The sequence below is a fragment of the Scatophagus argus genome, chromosome 7 (assembly GCF_020382885.2).
Source record: "Scatophagus argus isolate fScaArg1 chromosome 7, fScaArg1.pri, whole genome shotgun sequence".
In the NCBI taxonomy this organism is placed as follows: domain Eukaryota; kingdom Metazoa; phylum Chordata; class Actinopteri; family Scatophagidae; genus Scatophagus; species Scatophagus argus.
The window spans coordinates 1,202,248-1,222,274 of record NC_058499.1 but is presented as its reverse complement, the minus strand read 5'-3'; the positions used below and the strand labels follow the sequence as shown (position 1 = coordinate 1,222,274).

General features: G+C 48.4%; 4 protein-coding genes and 2 non-coding genes across 8 annotated transcripts; 2 read left to right on the top strand and 4 right to left on the bottom strand.

The window, feature by feature from the left end:
* The first annotated feature begins 204 nt into the window (after positions 1 to 204).
* On the top strand, positions 205 to 3,451 carry hsd17b2 (hydroxysteroid (17-beta) dehydrogenase 2). The gene is made up of 5 exons (XM_046394137.1): positions 205 to 798; positions 1,507 to 1,719; positions 1,944 to 2,129; positions 2,472 to 2,609; positions 3,009 to 3,451. Exons 1-5 carry the CDS (start codon positions 531 to 533, stop codon positions 3,347 to 3,349), a joined length of 1,146 nt encoding a protein of 381 aa, XP_046250093.1. The 5' UTR covers positions 205 to 530; the 3' UTR covers positions 3,350 to 3,451.
* Positions 3,452 to 4,174: 723 nt separating this feature from the next.
* Positions 4,175 to 7,183, bottom strand: mphosph6 (M-phase phosphoprotein 6). Its single transcript, XM_046394142.1, has 5 exons — positions 6,567 to 7,183; positions 5,726 to 5,838; positions 5,399 to 5,489; positions 4,838 to 4,938; positions 4,175 to 4,532 (listed from the first exon to the last, which is right to left on the bottom strand). Exons 1-5 carry the CDS (start codon positions 6,612 to 6,614, stop codon positions 4,397 to 4,399), a joined length of 489 nt encoding a protein of 162 aa, XP_046250098.1. The 5' UTR covers positions 6,615 to 7,183; the 3' UTR covers positions 4,175 to 4,396.
* A 713-nt stretch (positions 7,184 to 7,896) lies between these two features.
* Positions 7,897 to 10,342, bottom strand: snx20 (sorting nexin 20). 3 transcript variants are annotated; one of them, XM_046394140.1, is made up of 5 exons: positions 10,277 to 10,342; positions 9,887 to 9,970; positions 9,723 to 9,799; positions 9,113 to 9,255; positions 7,897 to 8,648 (listed from the first exon to the last, which is right to left on the bottom strand). In XM_046394140.1, the coding sequence occupies exons 3-5, from the start codon at positions 9,784 to 9,786 to the stop codon at positions 7,977 to 7,979; spliced, it is 879 nt and encodes a 292-aa protein (XP_046250096.1). In that variant the 5' UTR covers positions 9,787 to 9,799; positions 9,887 to 9,970; positions 10,277 to 10,342; the 3' UTR covers positions 7,897 to 7,976. The 3 variants fall into 3 exon arrangements, with proteins under 3 accessions (XP_046250096.1, XP_046250095.1, XP_046250094.1); XM_046394139.1 differs by having other exon boundaries at positions 10,192 to 10,318; XM_046394138.1 differs by having other exon boundaries at positions 9,723 to 9,970; positions 10,192 to 10,318.
* Positions 10,343 to 13,997: 3,655 nt separating this feature from the next.
* sall1b (spalt-like transcription factor 1b) lies at positions 13,998 to 19,544 on the bottom strand. Its single transcript, XM_046394136.1, has 3 exons — positions 19,407 to 19,544; positions 15,922 to 19,043; positions 13,998 to 14,749 (listed from the first exon to the last, which is right to left on the bottom strand). The coding sequence occupies exons 1-3, from the start codon at positions 19,474 to 19,476 to the stop codon at positions 14,480 to 14,482; spliced, it is 3,462 nt and encodes a 1,153-aa protein (XP_046250092.1). The 5' UTR covers positions 19,477 to 19,544; the 3' UTR covers positions 13,998 to 14,479.
* Positions 15,072 to 15,143, top strand: trnae-uuc. Its single transcript has one exon. It is a non-coding gene; the product is annotated as a tRNA-Glu (tRNA).
* Positions 15,557 to 15,628, bottom strand: trnae-uuc. The gene has a single exon. It is a non-coding gene; the product is annotated as a tRNA-Glu (tRNA).
* Positions 19,545 to 20,027: the final 483 nt, after the last annotated feature.

Here is a 20,027-nt window from a genome sequence, read left to right as displayed (position 1 = left end):
ATATTGTCATAACTGCTTATTCAGAAGTTAAAGAAAATCATCTTCCGCCTTCACTTTCAGGAGCCATCAGACGTCGGCCAAAGAAAAAGCACAAACTTCAGAGGAAAAAAAGTCAGTTTGTGCTCATGATGCTTCACTTCCTGTCAGTCACAATCAGAAAAGCACATGAGGTCTGGATTTCCTGCCGTCTCTCGACGTGTTTCCTCGTTTTGCGAAGCTTGTTGTTCAGCCTGTCGGTCTGTGCTGCGGTGTCAAAGGTTACAGACAACAGGACTCGTGTGTGTGATCTTTATCTCGGCTGTGCTGTTTGGAGAGTAGGTGGAGGTCGATGTGCTGATAAGAGCAGGACCTGACGCTGCACTCTCAGGCCTCCGTGCAGCCACAGGAACAGGTTTCATAAAACACACCTGTTGGCAGGAGCTCAGCATACCTGCGCAGGTGGCTCAGAGGGCAGGACTGCTCGTCCTTCCTGCTCCTTCACATCAGACTCAGCACTTCACAGGTGAAAAGACGCTGATGCCCGTCAGAAGATGGAGGTCGGTTCCTGCTTCTGTGTCGTCGCTGCGGCCGTGTTCATCTTCACTGTGCTGTGGAAGCTCAAAGAGGGCTGTGGCGATGGATCCTGGGCCGCAGCTGCCGGGGCCCTCGTCGGGGCCCTCGTCGGGGCCTCTCTGTATCTTACTGTTCCTCCGGTCGTCTGTGGGGTGGCCTTCTTCAGCTGCAGCTTCGCCCTGATCTACCTGACTGAGAGGAGAGCCGAGCTGCTGCCGGCGAGGAGCAAAGCGGTGCTGATTACAGGTGAGTCACGTCACGAGTTCTTTTCACAGTTAGAAGAACTCGGTTCTGCTGCATCTGCACAGCGAGAACCAGGAAGGATCGTAGATCCATGAAGTTTGAGGAACTTCTTTAGCTCCGACTTCAGAGTGTGTTGGCGATTGACATGTGTGGTGATCCAGACCTGGTCCAGACCTTAGTTTGCGCTGATTGGTTGAACACTCGGGCCAATGAGGGGGTTCAGAGCCAACAGCGTCGGTGGCGAATACGTGAGCCGCACGCTCCTCCACAGGTGGGGAGAGGGAGCCCGGAGTGACGTGGTTGTTTAGTCCAGTGCGAGCACAGAGTGGACCCAAGACACAAGCTGGTGCACCACTTTGACTGCAACACGGTCACCTTAACATCACTCTCCAGGCAGAAAACTGGAAAAACAGCTGACAGGAACAGGTTTCAGAAAGCACACCTGCTGGCAAGAACACAACATACCTGTCTGCAGGTGGGCCGGAACGAGCAGGACCGCAGCCAGTGACGATGACCTCCGAGTGGTTGTTTTCAGAAGATTACGTGGTTTATGGTTTGAAAAGCTTTGCTGAGGAGAGTTGAGGGGGGGTCACTCAGGTCTGCTCTGCTCCCTGCTGCTGGACGAAGATCAGGTCAGTCTTGGATCTGGACCGTAAACTGAGAAGTTTCATGACTGTTGCTGAACATGCAGGTTTTGTCTTCTGCTCTAAGGTTGTGATTCAGGTTTCGGACACGTGCTGGCTCAGCGGCTCAGCGAGATGGGGGTGATGGTGTTTGCTGGTGTGCTGGACGTGAACGGAGCCGGAGCTCGGAGGCTCAGAGAAGGAACATCTGGAAACCTGCAGGTCCTGCAGCTGGACGTGACCGACGGCCGCCAGATAGAGACGGCACACCGACACGTCTGTGCTCAGGTGTCTGCCACAGGTGAAGAAACAAGTTACACCATCTTATGCAACTTGCTTTGATTGATCAAATAAAGATTTTCAATTTTATTTTAATTATTGACTTTAAGAACATCTGGTTTTGTGAAAGCAAAGTGATAATCACTGCTGTAGCGCCGCCTGCTGACAAACTCAGCGTAAGTAATGGGAAAACCACGAACGCCTGAATGCACCATAGGACATCTGTCTCGTGTCACGTCCCTGCAGGTTTGTGGGGTTTGGTGAACAACGCGGGCGTCTTTCAGTGTCCCGCGGACGCAGAGCTCCAGCCAATCGCAGCGTACAGATTCTGCATGGACGTCAACTTCCTGGGTGCCGTGAAGATGAGTCAAGTCTTCCTCCCTCTGCTGAGGCGGTCCAGAGGACGCATCGTCAACGTGTCCAGCATGGCAGGTACACGTGACCACAGAGGGTCCACACAGTTCAATGTGACTGCAGCCGCTGAAAATCCGCACACTTTGAGGTACTTGTGTTGTACTGCAGTATTTCTGTGATCCAGCTGGTAAACTACCCAACAATAAAAATGATTTAATAATATAGAATATAATCAAACCCGCTTGCCGCCATTGTTGCGTCGGTGCTTTGCGTCAGGGAAACATGTGACTGAGTGCACGTGACCCTCACAGGGGGGTCGGCGGTGAAGGCACCGACTGAACTCTGACCCCTCAGCCTCATCGAAGAGGTTGTGCGTGTTCAGGTGTGTGTGATGTAACGCCGTGTTGCTCCGCCCTGCAGGTGAGGTGCCGATGCCCATGCTTACTGCATACGGAGCGTCAAAGGCGGCGCTGAGCGTCGTGACGGCGGCGATGAGGATGGAGCTGTCCGCGTGGGGCGTCAAAGTGGCCTTGATTCAGCCTGCGGGCTTCAGAACCAGTAGGTCCAACTCACGCGTCTGTCAGCTGACAGAACAGACAGGACGATGCCTTCACTGCACGCCTGTAAAACTCAACGTCACACTGTTCAGCTGCTGGTCTGTCCCGCCTTTTGTTCTTCCTTCTCTTTCATTGTCCTCTTGCTGTGTCTGCTCTTCCGTCTCATTTTTTGATATCTTCTTCATGTGGAAACAAATCAACTCAATCATTTTTTCCAGATTTTCACGTGAACTGAAAGTTTAATGTGAACGTTGTGTTCATTTTGTCATGTGAGGGGCTTTTGTCACATATGAATGAAAATGAGTTACCTACACTCGCACGTGCACGTGCACGTCCACGCGTGGGGGAGGTCGGCTTCAGAAAGCAGCCTGGTGTAAACCGTCACATCTCTTCCTCTCAGACATCTTCGGTACCGGTGACGACGCGGCTCGCCACAGAGACCAGATCCTCGCAGCGGTTTCCCCCGAGGCCAGAGAGGATTATGGGGAGGCGTACATCTCGTCTCTCCCCAGCAGTCTGTCCAGGATGTCCCAGGATGTGGCGGGGGACTTGTCTCCTGTGGTGGACGACATGTGTCACGCTCTGCTGTCAGTCCGTCCCAAACCCGTGTACGCTCCGGGACAGATGGGGCGGCTGCTCCCGTTTCTCCACCGCTGCTGCCCCACCGCCCTGTTCGACACCATCATGATCAACTTCGTTAAGCACACTGAGCTTCAACCGGCAGGCCTCGACAGGAGCTGAGGCTCATGGGAAAATGTCCTCCAGGACACAAACGGCAGAGTGACTTTCCTGCGGAGGTGTTGTGGTTTTCAGAGAATAAAACTGACTCGAGTTTTCACCTGAGCAGCTGGTGGCTTCAGTTATTTTCAGAACTTGAAACTTGTGGTGCTGAGATTTAAGTGAGTCATGGTCAGTTATTGTCACGAAGATGGAGGCCAGAGAAGATTCAGTCATCCAACACCTCATGTCACTTCTGTTTCTGCCTCCATTGGTGCATCTGTCACTGCTGTCTGACTTCCTGTCTGTCGCTCTCAGCTCCAAGCTCATTGGTTGATACTGAGCGTGGAACTCTTTAGCTTCACGTGAGAAAAGGTTCAGTGATGTCCTCAGTCAGACGAATTCGTGCATCCGTTGGGGACTACTTTCAGCAGCGGATTAATCCACAGTGTGTATTTGCAGCAGCAGGTTGTATGTTGCACTGAGTGTGTGTGTTCACGCTGCTCACACACGACTTCACCTGTAAAAGTGACAGTCGGCAGTTTCCCACAGGAACACGAATGTCCTCCCACGTGCTCTTATTTTGTAAAGACCCTGAACTCGAATCAGTTTCACGTCATCCTGACTGCTGTCATGTTTGACCAACTGGTTTTAATATTTTTAAACAGTTTTGCTTTGCTTGCTTTAAAAACCCTTCATGTTCTGTCCAAAGTGAAGCCGCCTGAGACGGCTTAAAGGGACAGTTCAACATTTAGTCCAGTCCTCGTCTGGGTCTGGACATGTGACTTCAGCAGGAAGTGACTGAACCACCGCCGTGAGGGCTGCTTAAAGAAAGCACAGACACACGAGTACACGAGCTGTGATTTTAATTTAAGTCTCATCTGTTCTGCACAAACTGTAAAAACACTCTTCATACTCTCACAGCATCTCACAGATACGTCTCTTTAAAAAAAAAACAGGATGTATGACATCCAATCAGCTTTAAATGCTGCACACGCTGCTCAACAGTCTCTGATGTTAAAAAATATATTTGAACCTTTGACATAAAAATGAGTCCGTCACATGCTGGGCTCAGTCCTGAGGTTTCACAAAGACCCTCTTTGTGCTGGTTTGGTCCTGGTTCTGGTTGAGGTCCTCTTCTTCTATGGCTGCTCTGTCACGCTTCTTTGCAAACTTCTTCTTCATGCTTCTGACTAAACTCTCGTACCTGCCAAAGAAGAAACGTTCAGTCACAGACAAAAAATGAAATCCTGGGACTCGTGCAGCACAGCCAATCAGCTCGCTGAGCCTCGTCAGCTTCCAGGTTTCCTTCTCACGTCTCGATATCGCCAACAGTTCTTACCATTTTAACACTAAAGGAACAATGTGCAGGTTATAGCAAGCAGGAAGCACTAACTTATTTTAACTCCATCTGAAAACATCAGAGCATCCGTGACGTCTAAAATCGCAACCCAGATGTGATTCACGGGACGCTCGTAGTGAATGTGATGAACGGTTGGCGTCACTTTGTACCTCAGAGCCATTTCCTCATCTGTGACGTCTGTTTGCATCCGGCTGACCTCCTCTTCTTCTTTCTCCTCTTCGTCCTTTGGATTCATCACAGCCATCAGCTTCTGTGACAGAACGATGGCCGACGGTTAAAGAAACGTGGTCACGTTCATATGTGACGCACAGCATTTTCATCTCAAATATTTTAACATCATCTTGAGGAGGAAGTCAAAAAAAACCCGAATGAGACTTTTTAACAGTTTGACTAAAATGCCAACCTCAGCTCCATCAGTCAGCGATCACGTTTAGTCACAGGTCAGTTTTTGTTGGCTTTAAACGGCCTGACTGGACTTGTCGTTTTTTGACATTTGGACTCTTTGCACAATCTGATGCACACGACACATGCAGAGTTTTTCTGGGCCCGACTGCTAACATAAACATGACGGGGTGAAGAAATGTTTGTGTTATGACGCAGAAGCAAAGCGAAATGTGCCGACACCGTGGAGAACAACACCAAGTTATTCTGATGTCCTTGAAAGTAACATTCACGCAGAGTATAAGACGGACTGACAAAGTAAAACAGACCTCGACTTCTGGATTAAAACCCTTGAATGAGATGCGGCCGAACTTCAGGTCCTCACAGGGAACAAAACTCTTCTCCTCTATGATCAAACTCCTGAAAGAGGAAAACAAGACAAACTCTTAGAAAGAGCTCCCACTATGACAACAAAAGGCAAACACCCTCCTTACACTGCCATAAAAGTTAACACCAGGTGAGGTGTGACTGGTGGATACATCAAGCTTTTCCACTTAGCTCACGAAAACTCAACTGGCAGATTTCTGTACAGAGTTTGGCGAGGCTGGCCAGACCGTGAAGCGCCAAGGCTGTCTGCTGGAGAACCTGACACCTACTCTTTAGCTGTAAGTTCTGGCAGGTCCAGAATCCAGTGCTCATCACTTATGATTCTCTTCTCATCGTCCTCCAGCTGCTTCTTCGTCTCTGCATCCAAACCTCTCTGCATGAACTGTGGAGGCACACCGGATCACACTTCATTTACTCAAAGGCTATTTTAGAACATTAGAGAAACTATTTAAATCACTAACAGTTTCTTTATCATCTACAGACACCAAAATATACAGCAGATAAAGAATCAGAATCAGAATCAGCTTTCAAGTTTGCGTGTACAAACAAGGAATTTGACTCCGGTTAGATTTTGCTCTCGAGTACAAAAACAAACATGTAGCAGTAAGAACACAAAGGTACTATATAGAATAAGATAAAGATAAAAAATAGAAAAATACTACATACAATAGCAGTGAATCTGTGGAGCAGTGCAATGACAGTGTAGGTAGACTAGGATTTAAATAAATAAATACAGTGCAGTGCAGTGCAATAGACAGATAATCATGGTACTGTGCTGTTCAATTAGTGAGGTAGATGATGACATTTGTGACTGTCATCGTCCAGTGTAAGGATGGGGGCTGTTTCAGGGTTAGGTTTAACTGTGTGTTAGGTTTAACTTTTATTCGGTCGCTGAATTACAAGCCGAATCAGTAACTGCTTCAAACTTCATACAAAACAAATAACGCCAACGTTTGCCACAGATTCGTGCTTTCAGAAAAGCATGAAACCAATTATAGTCTACTTTGTGAACGAGATTCGGAGTGGAGCTGCAGGGCTCTGAGAGCTAAAGCTAAGCTAACACACGGCTAACGTCTCTTCTTGTTTGCTGGCAAAGACGGCTTCGCTTACCTTCATGCGTAAGAGGTTTTTGGAGAGTTTCACAGAGTCGTTCGCCATGACTGAGCAGATTTAAATGACAAACTAAACTCCAGCGGGACAGTTTGAGCAGTTAAAGTCCTTAGCTGAAGCCACGAGCTGCGGCTCCACGCAGCTGCTGTTCAACACTCAGACAGGAGCAGTCGAGCGTCGAGCAGCGTCCAGCGGTTAGCAGGCCGGCTAATCTACCTCTGATATCCTCGATGTTCATGAAGACAACTAGACGTCTTTGAAAACGGGATGGGGGTGCTTAGCATCTTCCCCGGAGTCTTTGTGCCTTCTTGTCTCAAGATGAAAAGCCCGGTAAGATAAGTTCACTTTGTTTTGTCGCTGTACAAACTAAACGGACTTGTCCCTCCGCCGGGAGACTCGGACAAAGTCTCTTTGACATACACTTACTGAAGTTCTGTTGTTGTCACCTTCTGTCTGCGTCGTGTAAACGCGACACGGTGAAGCATGTTGAGTAATGCTGGTGTTGAGTTGGTGTGTTGCGTTCAAGTGCTGTTTGTCTGTGGACCAATCTGTGTTGCAGCAACAGGACGACACGCGCGTTTCTCAAGAGACTGACATGAGACAAACACGTCTTCCTGTCCACGCGGAGGGATTCAGAACGTTTCGTTTAGTTCACCTCCACAGTCAGCTCTTCTTAACAACAACACGTGGACAAGCTGCCTGTGACTGACCTCAGTTCAGTTTGAGGTCAGTCAAACAAGTTCTGACACGCAGTTCGTCACGTTAGTGTAGCGATGACTGCAGTCAATCAATTAGTCAGTCAGAAACAAAAAAGTAATTAGGAACTATTCAGATGAACAGTTTATTATTTCTTTTTTTTTAAGAGAAGAAGAATCAACTTTATTTGCAGTATATACATTTTTACATACACACACTGACTTTGACTTCTGCATTTGATATGTGTATGTAAAAAAATATATACTGCCAATAAAGTTTTCATGCAGCATTTGTTGTTTCCAGCTTGTTTTTCTTTGTCTGACGTGACAGCTGATGAAATGACTTCAGGTCAGGACCTTCTGAAGATGTCATCTGGGAAAGAGTGGTGAGTTGTTTTAATCTACATTTGTACGATTAGGATTAGCCTCTAATGTTCACCTCTGTGTCGGAGCATTCAGCTGGTGGCGCATCAACAGTCAGGGGGTTCCTAATATTCTGACCACCTCATGTTTACCAATATGGAGGACCAAAAGTAGAAACACTTCCAGCAGCACCTTAAAATATGAGCTGATGATAAACAGAGAACTAAAACCTGAACATTTTACACTTTGTTGTAGAGGACTAACTAACCGAGTGACTCTGACTGTTTATTATCTGAGCTTCAGATTCAGTCAGTGATTCATCTTTGGAGTTTTGTGGGTTCCAGTCCCCTCCTCAGGTGAACTCGTGGACCACTATCTCCTTCAGGGAGTGGGAGGACACCTCCCCCCTCTCGGCGTCTCTCAGGACAGTCAGCTCCTCCTGTAACTGAGCCACAGGACGTCCCAGCTGATAGCCCAAATTCATGAGCAGGTCCAACAGAGCTGATCTGTAGTTTTTCAGTCCGTAGCGTCTCACCGGAGGCAGAGCTCTCTGGGCAGCCGCAAATGCCTGCTCTGGTTCATCCAGATCCCGGTAACAGACCGCCAGGGCGCAGAGGGTCGGTACAACCAGGGTGGGCTTCTGCCACGGTAAAAGCTTCTCCTCAATATCTAAGATGGTCTGCAGAAGCTCCACAGCCGGCCGAAACTGTCCCGCCCGCAGCAAGGTGTGCGCTCGCTTCTGCTCCTGCTCGGTGAAGAATCTGGAGAAATGAGGTGACTGCCGGATGCAGCGGATCGCGTACAGTTTGGCCAGATAGTCCTGCAGGGAGAGACGGCGCTCCGAGATGATTTCAGGGCTGAAGTTCCCAGTCAGGAGTTTTCGGGGGAGAACCACCTCCTCCAGCTCCTCACTGAACTCCTCCAGCAATGTGTGGTGAAAGCGGGAAAAGTCGCTGTATCGGCGCTCCACAGACACACGGCGAGAATCGAAGCTGCCAGAACGCATCACCACGATCTCGTACACCTGCAAACAAACAGGAAACAACACAACTTCACATCTACGTTTGTCAGTGACTTTCAGAGTTGCTGGAAAAGACATTTGGCTACCTGTGGACAGAGCCAGGCTAGCTGTTTCTTCTGTTTACAGTCTGTGTGCTAAGCTAAGCTAGCTGTTTCTTCTGTTTACAGTCTGTGTGCTAAGCTAAGCTAGCTGTTTCCCCTGTTTATAGTCTGTATGCTAAGCTAAGCTGACTGTTTCCCCTGTTTATAGTCTGTATGCTAAGATAAGCTGACTGTTTCCCTGTTTATAGTCTGTATGCTAAGCTAAGCTAGCTGCTGTCACTAACCCTGCGCAGGCTACATCTGGCGTCAGAGCCAAAGTAGAAAACAGCAAGACAACAAAGTACTAGTTGAGTAAAAGTACTTAAGTACTTTGTTACGTTCCGGCGGTGCTCTGGTGTGTGTCAGGTGTGTGTTTCAGGATCTCACCACATATTTAGTCAGATGCTGTTCAACAATCCGAGTGGATGAGATCTCAAAGAGCAGCCTGACGGGTCGGTCCCTCTGCTTCACCTCCCTCCAGTTCTGCTGCAGCTCCTTAGTGGTTAACCTGGACCCACAGGAGGGCTTGTCTACACACACACGCACACGCACGCGCGCACGCACGCACGCACGCACGCACGCACGCACACACACACACACACACACACACACACACACACACACAAGGTTTAAGATCTTGATTACTGGGAGCAGAAAGAAGAATTTTTGTCATCTAAAACAAGTGGAGGAGCACTTGAACGCCTCATGTCTTCAGTGTGCGGCCACAGACAGAAAGCTTCCTGAAAGAGGAAAAGCTTTTCCAGCCCAGTCGGCTGAATGAAATGCTTTTACATTTTATAACAACAAAGCAGACCTTAAGCCCAGTGATGTCACAACATGAAACCAAATCGTAAAGTTTGAACACAATCTCTGGTTTGTTGAACTGCTCCTTTATCATCAGCTTCATACATCACTGCAGCAGAGGAGGAAGAAGAAGAAGAAGAAGAGGAAGATGAGGCCTGTTGAGGAACAGAAGGTTAACATAAAAACTGTGAACCTGGATCCTGAGTGGTCCCGTCAGGCTCAGTCGGGTCTTTGGTGTCTTTCTGTGCCTCTGCCATCGCAGCCCAACAGCTGATCCAAAACAGGAAGGAAAAACCTGTTTAACAGCCAGCACGTCCTTTCTTCATCGACTCTCACTTTGGTTTAGGATTTACACACCAGTAACAACCGTCTGAGCTCGACTCCTGCAGCTCAGCGAGGGGTTGAAAAGCTCCAGAGAAGTACAAATACCCAGAGTGTGTGCTGGAAACACACACAGAACAGTTCAGTCAGTAAAGCCACAGTATAAAAATACTCCATCGTGTGTACAAGTCCAGAGTTCAGGCTGTCACTCAGATAGAAGTACAGGAGTATTCTTTACACGGCGTTACACTCTCCTTTATCACTAATGAACACATGGAAGAGCACATTAGACAAAATGTAAACACTGCAGTAAAGAACAGATTTGTCACAGTTCTACTCACGCGCAGTACTTTAGTGTTCAGAGTATACAACCTGTGTGTGTGTGTGTGTGTGAAGGAGGAAGTCCCTCTGAGGAAGAATTCAAACCAGCTGAAGTGACAAACAAAGCGGGTGGAGCGGAAGTGAAAGTGAAGATCAGTGTGAGTGTGTGTGTGTGGGGGGGGGCGCGGCGCATCACAGTCAGTTTGTTTCGTGGCTCTGGTGGCACCAGCCGGGCGGTGTCTACCCCGCGACAGATCACGTGTCTCTGTGCCAAACAGTCCAGACATCCCGACCGATCATCTGAAGGCAACACACGCCTCGCGAGCCACTTACCTGACTGTACCTGATGGTACCTGACGGTACGTGACATGAAGAGACGAACGTGCGGGAACGTGAGAGGCGCGTCAGAGCAAAACGAACAACATCGCGCGAGCGGTCGGTGCTGAGAGTCCGACAGACAGTTCAGTGGGTGGAGACACGTTCACAGGACGTTGGACGTCTCAGTGTGCTGCCTCACAGAGGACACTGCTGATGCGGTCTTCAATGAAGTACATGTACAACATAAAAGTACATAAAGCAGTTGACGTGGACGTGAGGACATCTGCTGGCTGCTGCATATTTTCCTTTTCAGGTCGTAATGCAGTGACAGCCGGCGCCTCTTGTCTCCACGCTGCTGCTCGCGTATGAAACAATCGTCAGCCTGTGGACTCGTGTCTCATTTACAAAATAAGCACATAAACGAGCGCTTGTGGTGGAGACAAAGGGATTCCTCTGAGGCCTCGCTGGCTCAACAAGGCACCAGCTGGACCACACAGGTCTCTGTCTGTTTGGACGTCTGGACGGTGAGACACGTCCTCAGCTGACTGTTGAGAGAAGAGAGACAGGAAGGAGGAGCTGCTGTCTCCACCTCTGATCACAGGGATTTTACTCCGCAGTGACCTGAAAACCAAAGTTAGCGCCGCAGCTTCCTGTCCAGGGCAAACAGCAGGTCACCACGCAGTCACAACCCGCTGGTGTCGGTTGGGTTTGAGGTGTTGAGTGTTTTCAAGTCCAAAGTCCCAGTGAGGTCACAAGTCTTTGGTGCTCAAGTCCGAGTCAAATTTGTTGTTGCGCATGTTCGAGTGACAGTGTGAATGTGGATGTGACAGCGAGTGAGAGGAACCGTCACTGTGAGCCGTGATGGACGCCATCTGGACGACTCTGAAGCGCCTGAAAAGGTCACGTGAAATGTCAGACACACTCAGAGATCGACCAATGAAGCGTCCGCGTGTTTGTCACTAATGGATGCTGCAGCTCCGAGCCCTCACACGTCCTACGATCAATAATCAATGAGCTACAGGAAGCTGAGTCACAGAGTGAGAGCTCAGCCTGCTGCTTTATCACCATGTAGTTAAGATGTCCACTCTTGATGCAGTACTTCTCTAACTACGACGTGAGCGTGTTTGTCACGCTGCACAAGGAAAAGATGCAAGTGAAGGAGACGTGGATGTGATGAAGAGAATTGGGATGCACCCCAAGTGTTCAGTTTGGTTTCCTTGTAGGCTGAATGTTGCCAGGGGAAACTTAACGGCTGGTTTGTCTTGTATTAATGAATGTTATTGTTAAGACTCAGTGATACGTAAGCATCAGTTTCCACCGACTTGACACTTTGAGATGTGATCACATCCTGGAGACCAGTGAGTCCATGAAACGCCTCCTGAGACCTTCTGAGGCCTCCTGAGGCCTCCTGAGGCCTTCTGGGACCTCCTGAGGCCTTCTGGGACCTTCTGAGGCCTTCTGAAACCTTCTGAGGCCTTCCGGGACCTGCTGAGGCCTTCTGAGGCCTTCTGAGGCCTTCTGAGACCTTCTGAGGCTGATCCCTCAGCCAGAGGACGGAGACTTTCTGTTCAACAGAGCGCTCACTCCTCTCTGATCTCACGTCAGTTTAACTTTGACTCAGGAGCTTGAGGAGTCTGCGGCTGCTGAAGCTCAGCTGTTCATTTAGCACACTTACTTATGGATTAATGATGATTACTCTGCTGCTCTTTTGATCAGTCAGTCCTGGACTTGTGATTATTTCTGTGCGGATGCGACCGAGAAGACTTGAGGCTTGAGACTTTGCCTCTGAAGCTGCTGTGTGCTTTGTGATCACAGATGATGTGAGCAGCTGCCAACAAAGCTAAATCAGTGTGTTCTCGGCGGGGGGCTCGGCGGGGGCTCGGCGGGGACGAGGGGGCAGGGAGGCCGTCAGCCCGTCGCAGATTTGGCAGGTCTTCTTGTTATTGCATATTTCCATTGTCAGGGTGACAATAGAGCCGTGGCTGCCGCTGAAATGCTCACAAAGGAAATGCTTTCTTGCAAACAACGTGCTGAGCCGGGCAGTTCTGATGTGAAATATGCATCATCACCTTTGTTTTGTTTTTTTTTTAAGTAAGCTGCTGATTGTGCTGCTGCGCTACACATGAGAACACCACCAGGACGGGCGGTGGAGGGTGGAGGTGCAGCCTGTCCTGCTGCTGGTCAATCACAACGCTGTCATATCATGACAGAACAGCCAGCCAGTTTATTAGACCTTTAAAACATTTAAAAAGTCCAGTTTTGAGGCCTGAGTAGATTAAACACGTTCATCTGATTGAGTCCTAAAGGGTGAATCTGATGTTTTTCTAATAGTCAGAAAGTATCCTGAACACGTTAGTCCGTCTTTCAGGGCCGTCTGACCGTCCGGCACGTGATACCTCCTATGGACTAGAAACCAGTTTCACCTTTAGAGGAACACGTTCCGTTGAACTCAGAATGTTTGGCTGACATCATGAACGTCTTAGCGGAAGTGAAGAAAGCAGATTAGCGGCTGTTTGTGTCGGCGCGTCGCTGCAGTGCTGACCTTCACAGGGACGCTCAGCTGCGATCCTCCAACTTAGTCATCGTTATTTTAACAGAGTGTGTGTTTGTGCGTGTGTGTGTGTGTGTGTGTGCAGCAGTGAGTCATGTCTGTCCGTCTGTCTGTCTGTTGTCTGTCTGAGACGCCTGCAGGTTCAGTTTCAGGCTTCAGTCCTGTGTGTGGCAGTGGGGGCCCTCAGGACCAGCAAGGCCTTCTCTGCTGGCCTAAACACGATCAGAACCACTGACCCACATTTACAACCTAAATTCTAATATTTGTTCCATGAAATTGTATTAATTTATTCCCAACAGTTTATTCTCTTCACTTCGTAGCATGTCTCTGGGCTGCACCGCTTCCAGTACGTGTGTGTGGATATTCGATTTTTGTCCAATCAGATTTCAGCCTCTATGTGTTACCATGTCAGTCTAATCTGCCCAGGGCCTTCAGAATCAGTAGTGCTGGCCAGTGCAATTTAGACTATGTTGGCCATTGACTGTTTCTTTAGCCAATCAGATTTCAGAATCCTCACTGTGAGCATTCCTCTGTCCTCTGATTGGGCGGTCAGAGCAGAGGTCTGAACTGCTCCAGGTGATGTACACGGCACAGCTGCGGTTGTAGTGTAGAGGTTGGAGTTGTCTTAACTGTGTTTCTTGTTGTATTAATAATGGTTATTATCCTCAACACGCGAAATTCCTCTCTCTCTAACGCCACGCCTCGTCATGTTGCGTTTTTGGATAGTATCGTTATAGTATATTTTTCTTTAATTGCGACATGATAGCGGTTGTGTTAAGAGGTGGACTAAGTCAGGTATGTCCCCACTGAAGGCCCAGGTACCAAATGTACGGCCCGCCACTGCTGTGCGGCTGAACGCTCGCCGGCGTTTGAGTCTTCAGCTCAGATTTGAACTGTGACGGCAGCTTCAGTAGGGACAGAACAGATACATTTCATATGACCCTCGACTGTCCTGCCCGTATCCATGACGACAGCTGTCTCACGTCACTGACGCTGGCTGGCCTGCTGTACAGGACCGTTCAAAGGGCTTTAATGCAACACTGTGAATCAAACGCGGCGAGCTGTTTCAGTTGTCACATAATCAGTAGTTTCTAATTGATGAAATCAGAGAAGTAAACAATTCAAATAAATCCAAACAACAAAGCATAACTCTGTTACGTTTGTTATGTAAGACTTAAAAACAAAGATAAATGGTAGACCTGCAATCACAATAATCAGCATATTTAAGTCTGTTGGACATGATAACATACTTCTCACTGCCATGTGGAACATGTACGTCAGCTGTAATCTCACACAGCACCACAGCTTTATATTTGATATCGTAACATTTAAATGCATTTTAAAAAGTGCAGCGACAGAGCAGAACAAGTTGCAAAGTACAAATAAACAATTCAGCCTTCATTTTGTTCCACCAATCAGCGAATTGGCAGTGAGGCTCTTTAACTGTTAGCAGCTGGAGGCTCGCTGCTGTGGACAGGCGTCTTCTTCAGTCCCACGTGTCCTGAGGGGAAGGACGTCCCTCCACTCACCAAGCATTCGCTCATCTTCACGCCTCCTGGACTTTGGTTCCAGGGGTGGACCGACTTTCTGCAGTAGGAAAGCGTCGCCGACGACTCAGGAGGTTTAAGGGGACGAGTCCCAAACCCCGCCGACGGTCTGCGGCCCCTCCTGCTGGGGGCGCTGTTCCACATGTGAGTTCCCATGTGGACCTGCAGGAGTGCAGTCACTGGTTAGTTTGGACGTGCTTTTGTTTCCACAGGTGTAACACTACCTGATCGCAAACCATGAATCTAGGCTCATATGATTGGCTGAAATGGATGGAGAAACCCGACTGGCGACAGATAATGTCCTTCTGAAACATGTATTTATGAATGGACTCGTGGCAGGAAGTGTCAAATCACCCACACACACAAATGCAGTGACGGTCACATGACAGTCTGTGCAGGTTGAGCAGTTTAAGATATTAAATATTTAAATATTTTGTTTATTTTATTCATGTGCAGACTAACTAACTGGTTTACTGACATGTAGTCCCATATGGTCTAGCGGTTAGGATTCCTGGTTTTCACCCAGGCGGCCCGGGTTCGACTCCCGGTATGGGAATTAATATTTAGCCATGCAGAGACAACAGTCGCTGCGTAAATCCTGAAAATGTTCATCTTCGAATACGAACGTGTGGCTTCTGATTAATGCGCTGAATGTTTACGTAGTCGAGTCATTGATAAAATCCTGTGTGTGTTTCTTACAAAACGCTGGTGTCTGATAAACACTTAAACACATTCCCGTGACTCCAGCCAGGCTTCCTGTATTAAAACACCAACGCAGCCTCCCGTACTGGTTTAACACAGTCCTCATCCCAGGGCCGACACCAGACCAAAGCCAGGTTGCTTCAAGTCTGCAACCTCCATCTGTTGGTTCTCCTGTAGGGTTTAAGTAAGTTCTTGTTTTCAGAGCTTCAGCAGTGAATTTAGCAACTCAAATGTACAAATGACAGATTCATGCTGGCTAAATATTAATTCCCACACCGGGAGTTGAACCCGGGCCGCCTGGGTGAAAACCAGGAATCCTAACCGCTAGACCATATGGGACATGAAGTGTCACGGTGTTACAGCTGTCCCAGTACAGACCAGGTCTGAAAGATATCAGTTGTAACAAAGATGTTTAATTACAATAAATAAATAAATGAGTCAGAATACCTCCTATACCAGACTGCTTCATGAAAACCAGAAATCCTGAGCTGGAACACCACAGGATTAGAAGATATACACAGTAGTACATCTACATGACACGCGACCTCTGGAACATTGCGCCTGAAGCAGGGGGAGAACGGAGCCTGTTTTGGGTCGTTAGGTTTCTGTAGTAGAAAAGGCTTGAAACCAACCTTTAGATTTCCTTTGGTAGTAAAAGCCCGTCCACAGACGGCGCAGGCGAAGGGCCTCTCCCCGGTGTGGGTCCTCTCGTGGATCTGCAGAGCACTGGAGGAGGAGAAGCTCTTCCCACAAGTCTTGCAGTGGTGCTGTTTGGGCATCCGGCGATGTGGTGCAACAGCACACAGAGGGGACTCAGAAACAGAGGAGCTCTGTGAACAACCAGAAAGATCAGAGCCATTCCTGAAAGAGGAGCTCAGGAAAGTAGTCATCTCTGCCGTTACAGCTTGGGAACCAACAGGCAACAAGGAGCCTTCATTGGTGGGTGCTCGGTCAGGATTGGAGGGTTCAAAGAGGTGTGGTGGGAAGTCCCTCATTTGATGTGTGAGCATGTGTTGCTTGAGATTCCCCTTTGTGGAAAAGCCTCTGCTGCATGTCATGCAGATAAACGGTCTCTCCTTAGTGTGGCTTCGATAGTGAATATCCAGAGCACTCTGACAGGCAAAGTTCTTCCCACAAACATCACAGTAAGTGTTCCTCCAGAAAGCCTTTTCTCTGACACTGTGACTCAGGCTGGGAGGATCTCCTGTGGTGGTCGGGTCACCGGATGCTGTAGCAGATGAATGAAGAGCTAAAGTGGTCGAGTCAAGCCAAGTCTGGAATGGTTGGTCAAGCCTTGCAGTTTTAAAGTACACGGAGGCTTGGCCTTTAGGAGCCTGCTCAGGAGCTGGACTGCCAGACATGGACAAAGTGTCCCACCGCTGGCTGCTGTCAGCAGCCTGTTGGTTGTTTGTTTGACTGCATTCCTCATTTGATCCCTCTGGCCTCTCTGTTTTAATCCGTTTGAGCTGCAGCTCCCCATGCAGCCCATAGAAACCTGTCTTCTTGTTAGCATCAATTAGATTTTTAGCAAACGGAGATGGGGACAAATGGATGGACAGGGATTTGAATCCACGTAATGAGCTGTCACGAAAGCCTCCGTCCTCAGGAACGTTTTTTCTTTGATTCAGTTTAGTTTTGTCCCCAAATGCTTCATTACAATCCACTGAGTATTTCTGATTTGTGAGGTCTGTGCTGGGAAAGTGACCTTCCATGTGCATGTGCACATGTTGCTGCAAGACTACAGCATTGGTGAACTTCCTGTGGCAGATGGGGCAGGAGTGTTGTCCTCTTAACGGGACTGTGGCACGGTGAACAGCCTGGTGGGTCTTCAGGTTTCCTTTGGTCGTGAAAGCTCGGCCACACAGTTCACACTGGTACGGACGCTCACCTGTATGTGTGCGAAAGTGCATCCTCAGGGCGCTTTGACAGCTGAGTACACGATGGCAGATGGCACACTCATTTGGGTCTGGCACTCTTTTGTCAGCGGTGAGTTTGGGCTTGTTAGAGCGTTTTAATGAAAGGAATCCTGACAGTGAGGTAGATTTGGGAAGGATGTATGGGTTGGGTATGACACTGATTGATTCCTCTGACTTTGTGGCCATTGTTGTGGACAGGAAGTCAAAAGATGGTTTCACATGTTGACTGGTCCAATCTGAATCAGAGGTCTTTGTCAGGTTTGCCTTTGACCTGAGCTCCATGCATGGTGTTGTATTAATGGCTACTGAGATAAAGTTTTCCTCTTTTTTGATGAGAGAGGACAGGTCGATGGAGTCTGACTCCTCCAGGGACCCGGAGGTTCCTGTCGTTGGGAGTGGAGACCTGTTGAGCCATCTTGCAGCTGCCTTCTTTGGTGACAAATTCGTGTCAAGAGGAATCTCAGCAGTTTTTTGGATATTATCCAGGTGCTTTGGAAGCATGTTCACCTGGATGAGCGGGTGCTTCTCTGTGTGCCGCTGAAAATGAACCTTTAGGTTCCCTCGTGTGGAGAAGCCGTTCCCACAGATGTTGCATTTGTATGGCCGTTCTCCAGTGTGCGATCGCAGGTGAATTTGCAAGGCACTGCTGCTCCCAAAAGCTTTGGTGCAAAATCTGCATTGGAAGAGAGACCCTTTCGATGACCGGGTGGCTGCAGAAAGCTTCAGATTCTTGCATTTCATTTTCCGAGCCAAAGCTGTCAGGGCGTCCAGATCCTCCACGATCTCACTGATGTTTGGCACACAGTCTGATGAAGGTTTCGGTAAACTGGAGGTCTCAGAAGTCTGACTGATGAAGCAATTATTGCTAAACATCAAAGAGGACATCTTGGTTTGGGATAAGAAGTTAAGTGGGGAGTCAGAAGCACCACGGCTCAGATGCTGGTTTTTGGAAACACGCTTGTGAACTGCTGTTGTCGTGAGCTTCCTAAAAGTTTGTGAGGACTCTGAGCTTGATGGCACATCTTTGCTATCAGGCTGACTTTGGTTTGGCTGCTCTGTGGCTGTAAAATGCTCACAGTTACTTATGTTAGCAGACCGAGTTGATAAACGTTTGGCTGTGCCAGCAGCTGCAGTGAGTTGCTGATGAGCACTGAGAGCCTTGAGCTGATTGGTGGATTTTGGAGATGACAGGTCTTTGGTGTAGATCACCACAGTCTCTTGTGTCTCAGCTTGGTGAGAAGCAAACAACAGAACCTGGTGACGGATTTGATCAATTAGCTGCAGCTGGTGGATTTGTTGTATTTGCAGAGCGAGGAGCTGCTGCAGCAGAGACGAGATGTCGGCCTCACTGTGGCAGCTCTCCGAGTGCGGCGACTTCGAAAGCTGAGCCACGGCCACTTCAGGGCTCTCAAGATTCTCAGCTGAGCGGCCGGGTTCAGGTTCTGGGAAAACCGAGGTCCAACGGACAGCCTCACACTGAGTGCCAGTGATGCTCTGGTTACTGCTCGTGCTCCCTGGGCTTCCCACGCTTCTGCGGCTACTTCTGCTGCTACAACAATCCATGGATTCTGCATTTGAGTAGGATCTGTCCCGTGATGCGTTCACGTCTTCCATCTCAGAGTTATTAGCTGTTTCACACGGCTTCCGGCTGGCTGGTGATGAAGCAGGAAAAATGTTGCTGCCGGACAGCAGATCTTCATCCTCGTTCACAATCAGAACCGGAGGGTTTGCGGAGCAGTCGCTGCGATGTCGCTCCAGGCCTGTTAGCGCAGTAAACTCAGCACAGCATCGGCTGCAGACATGAGCAAAGTGATCCACTGCAGGAGGCTCCGCATCTTCTACAACAGACGAATGACAGAGAGGTTAATGCTGTCAGGACATTTAATAACATTCATAAATGTCTGTGTATCATAAGGAATGAAGTGTTGGCTGAAGTGATCCATTAACCTTCATGAACTTCTTGAATTTAAAGAGGGCAGCCTGTTTATGAACATTTCCTGTCTCTTTCACGTTTAACGTAAATGCGTTGACCAGCAGCAAATAAAAGTATCTTAATTTAAGATAAGTCTGAAAGCCATGACACACCATAACCAAAACGAAGAGATGATTTCTTTACCATCCAACTTTTGTTTAGAAGCATAAAAATCACATGAAGTTTAAGTACGCAGATAAAACTGAACTTCAGGATTAAAATAACTTACCAGAGCGTCTGTGCAGAGACAAACCATCAGTGTGGATGTGCTGCGGTTTGGGTTGTTTCCTCCGGGACATGATTCCCACTCTGACACGACCGAGTGAGACAGAGACAGGCAGAGAGAGAGAGACGGGGGCAGAGAGAGAGAGAGAGAGAGACAGAGATGGGAAGGAGAGGCGGGGAGAGAGAGAGAGAGAGAGAGAGAGAGAGAGAGAGAGACGGGGGAGAGAGAGAGAGAGAGAGACAGAGAGACAGAGATGGGGAGGAGAGGCGGAGAGAGAGAGACGGGGAGGAGAGACAGGATGGGGGGACTATAGAAAACAAAGTATTTGTCATGACAGACACCTCCCACTCGTGTGGTTTTGTTTGTCACTGCAGGAATATGAACTTTGGAGTCTGTAAACTAAAGTCATAAATAAAAATATTCCAATCCTGGCAGTGCAGTTAGTTTGTTTTTCTTTGACCAGATTATTTTTTACATCCCATTTGAAAAACCTTCTGCTGTTGATAAACCGCTGTGACGCTGCAGGTACAAACCCCACGTGTCTCGCTGTCTTCACAGGTCGACAAAGCAAACAGTCAGTGGATTCATGGAGAAAATAATCAGCAGATGAATCATCAGCTGCAG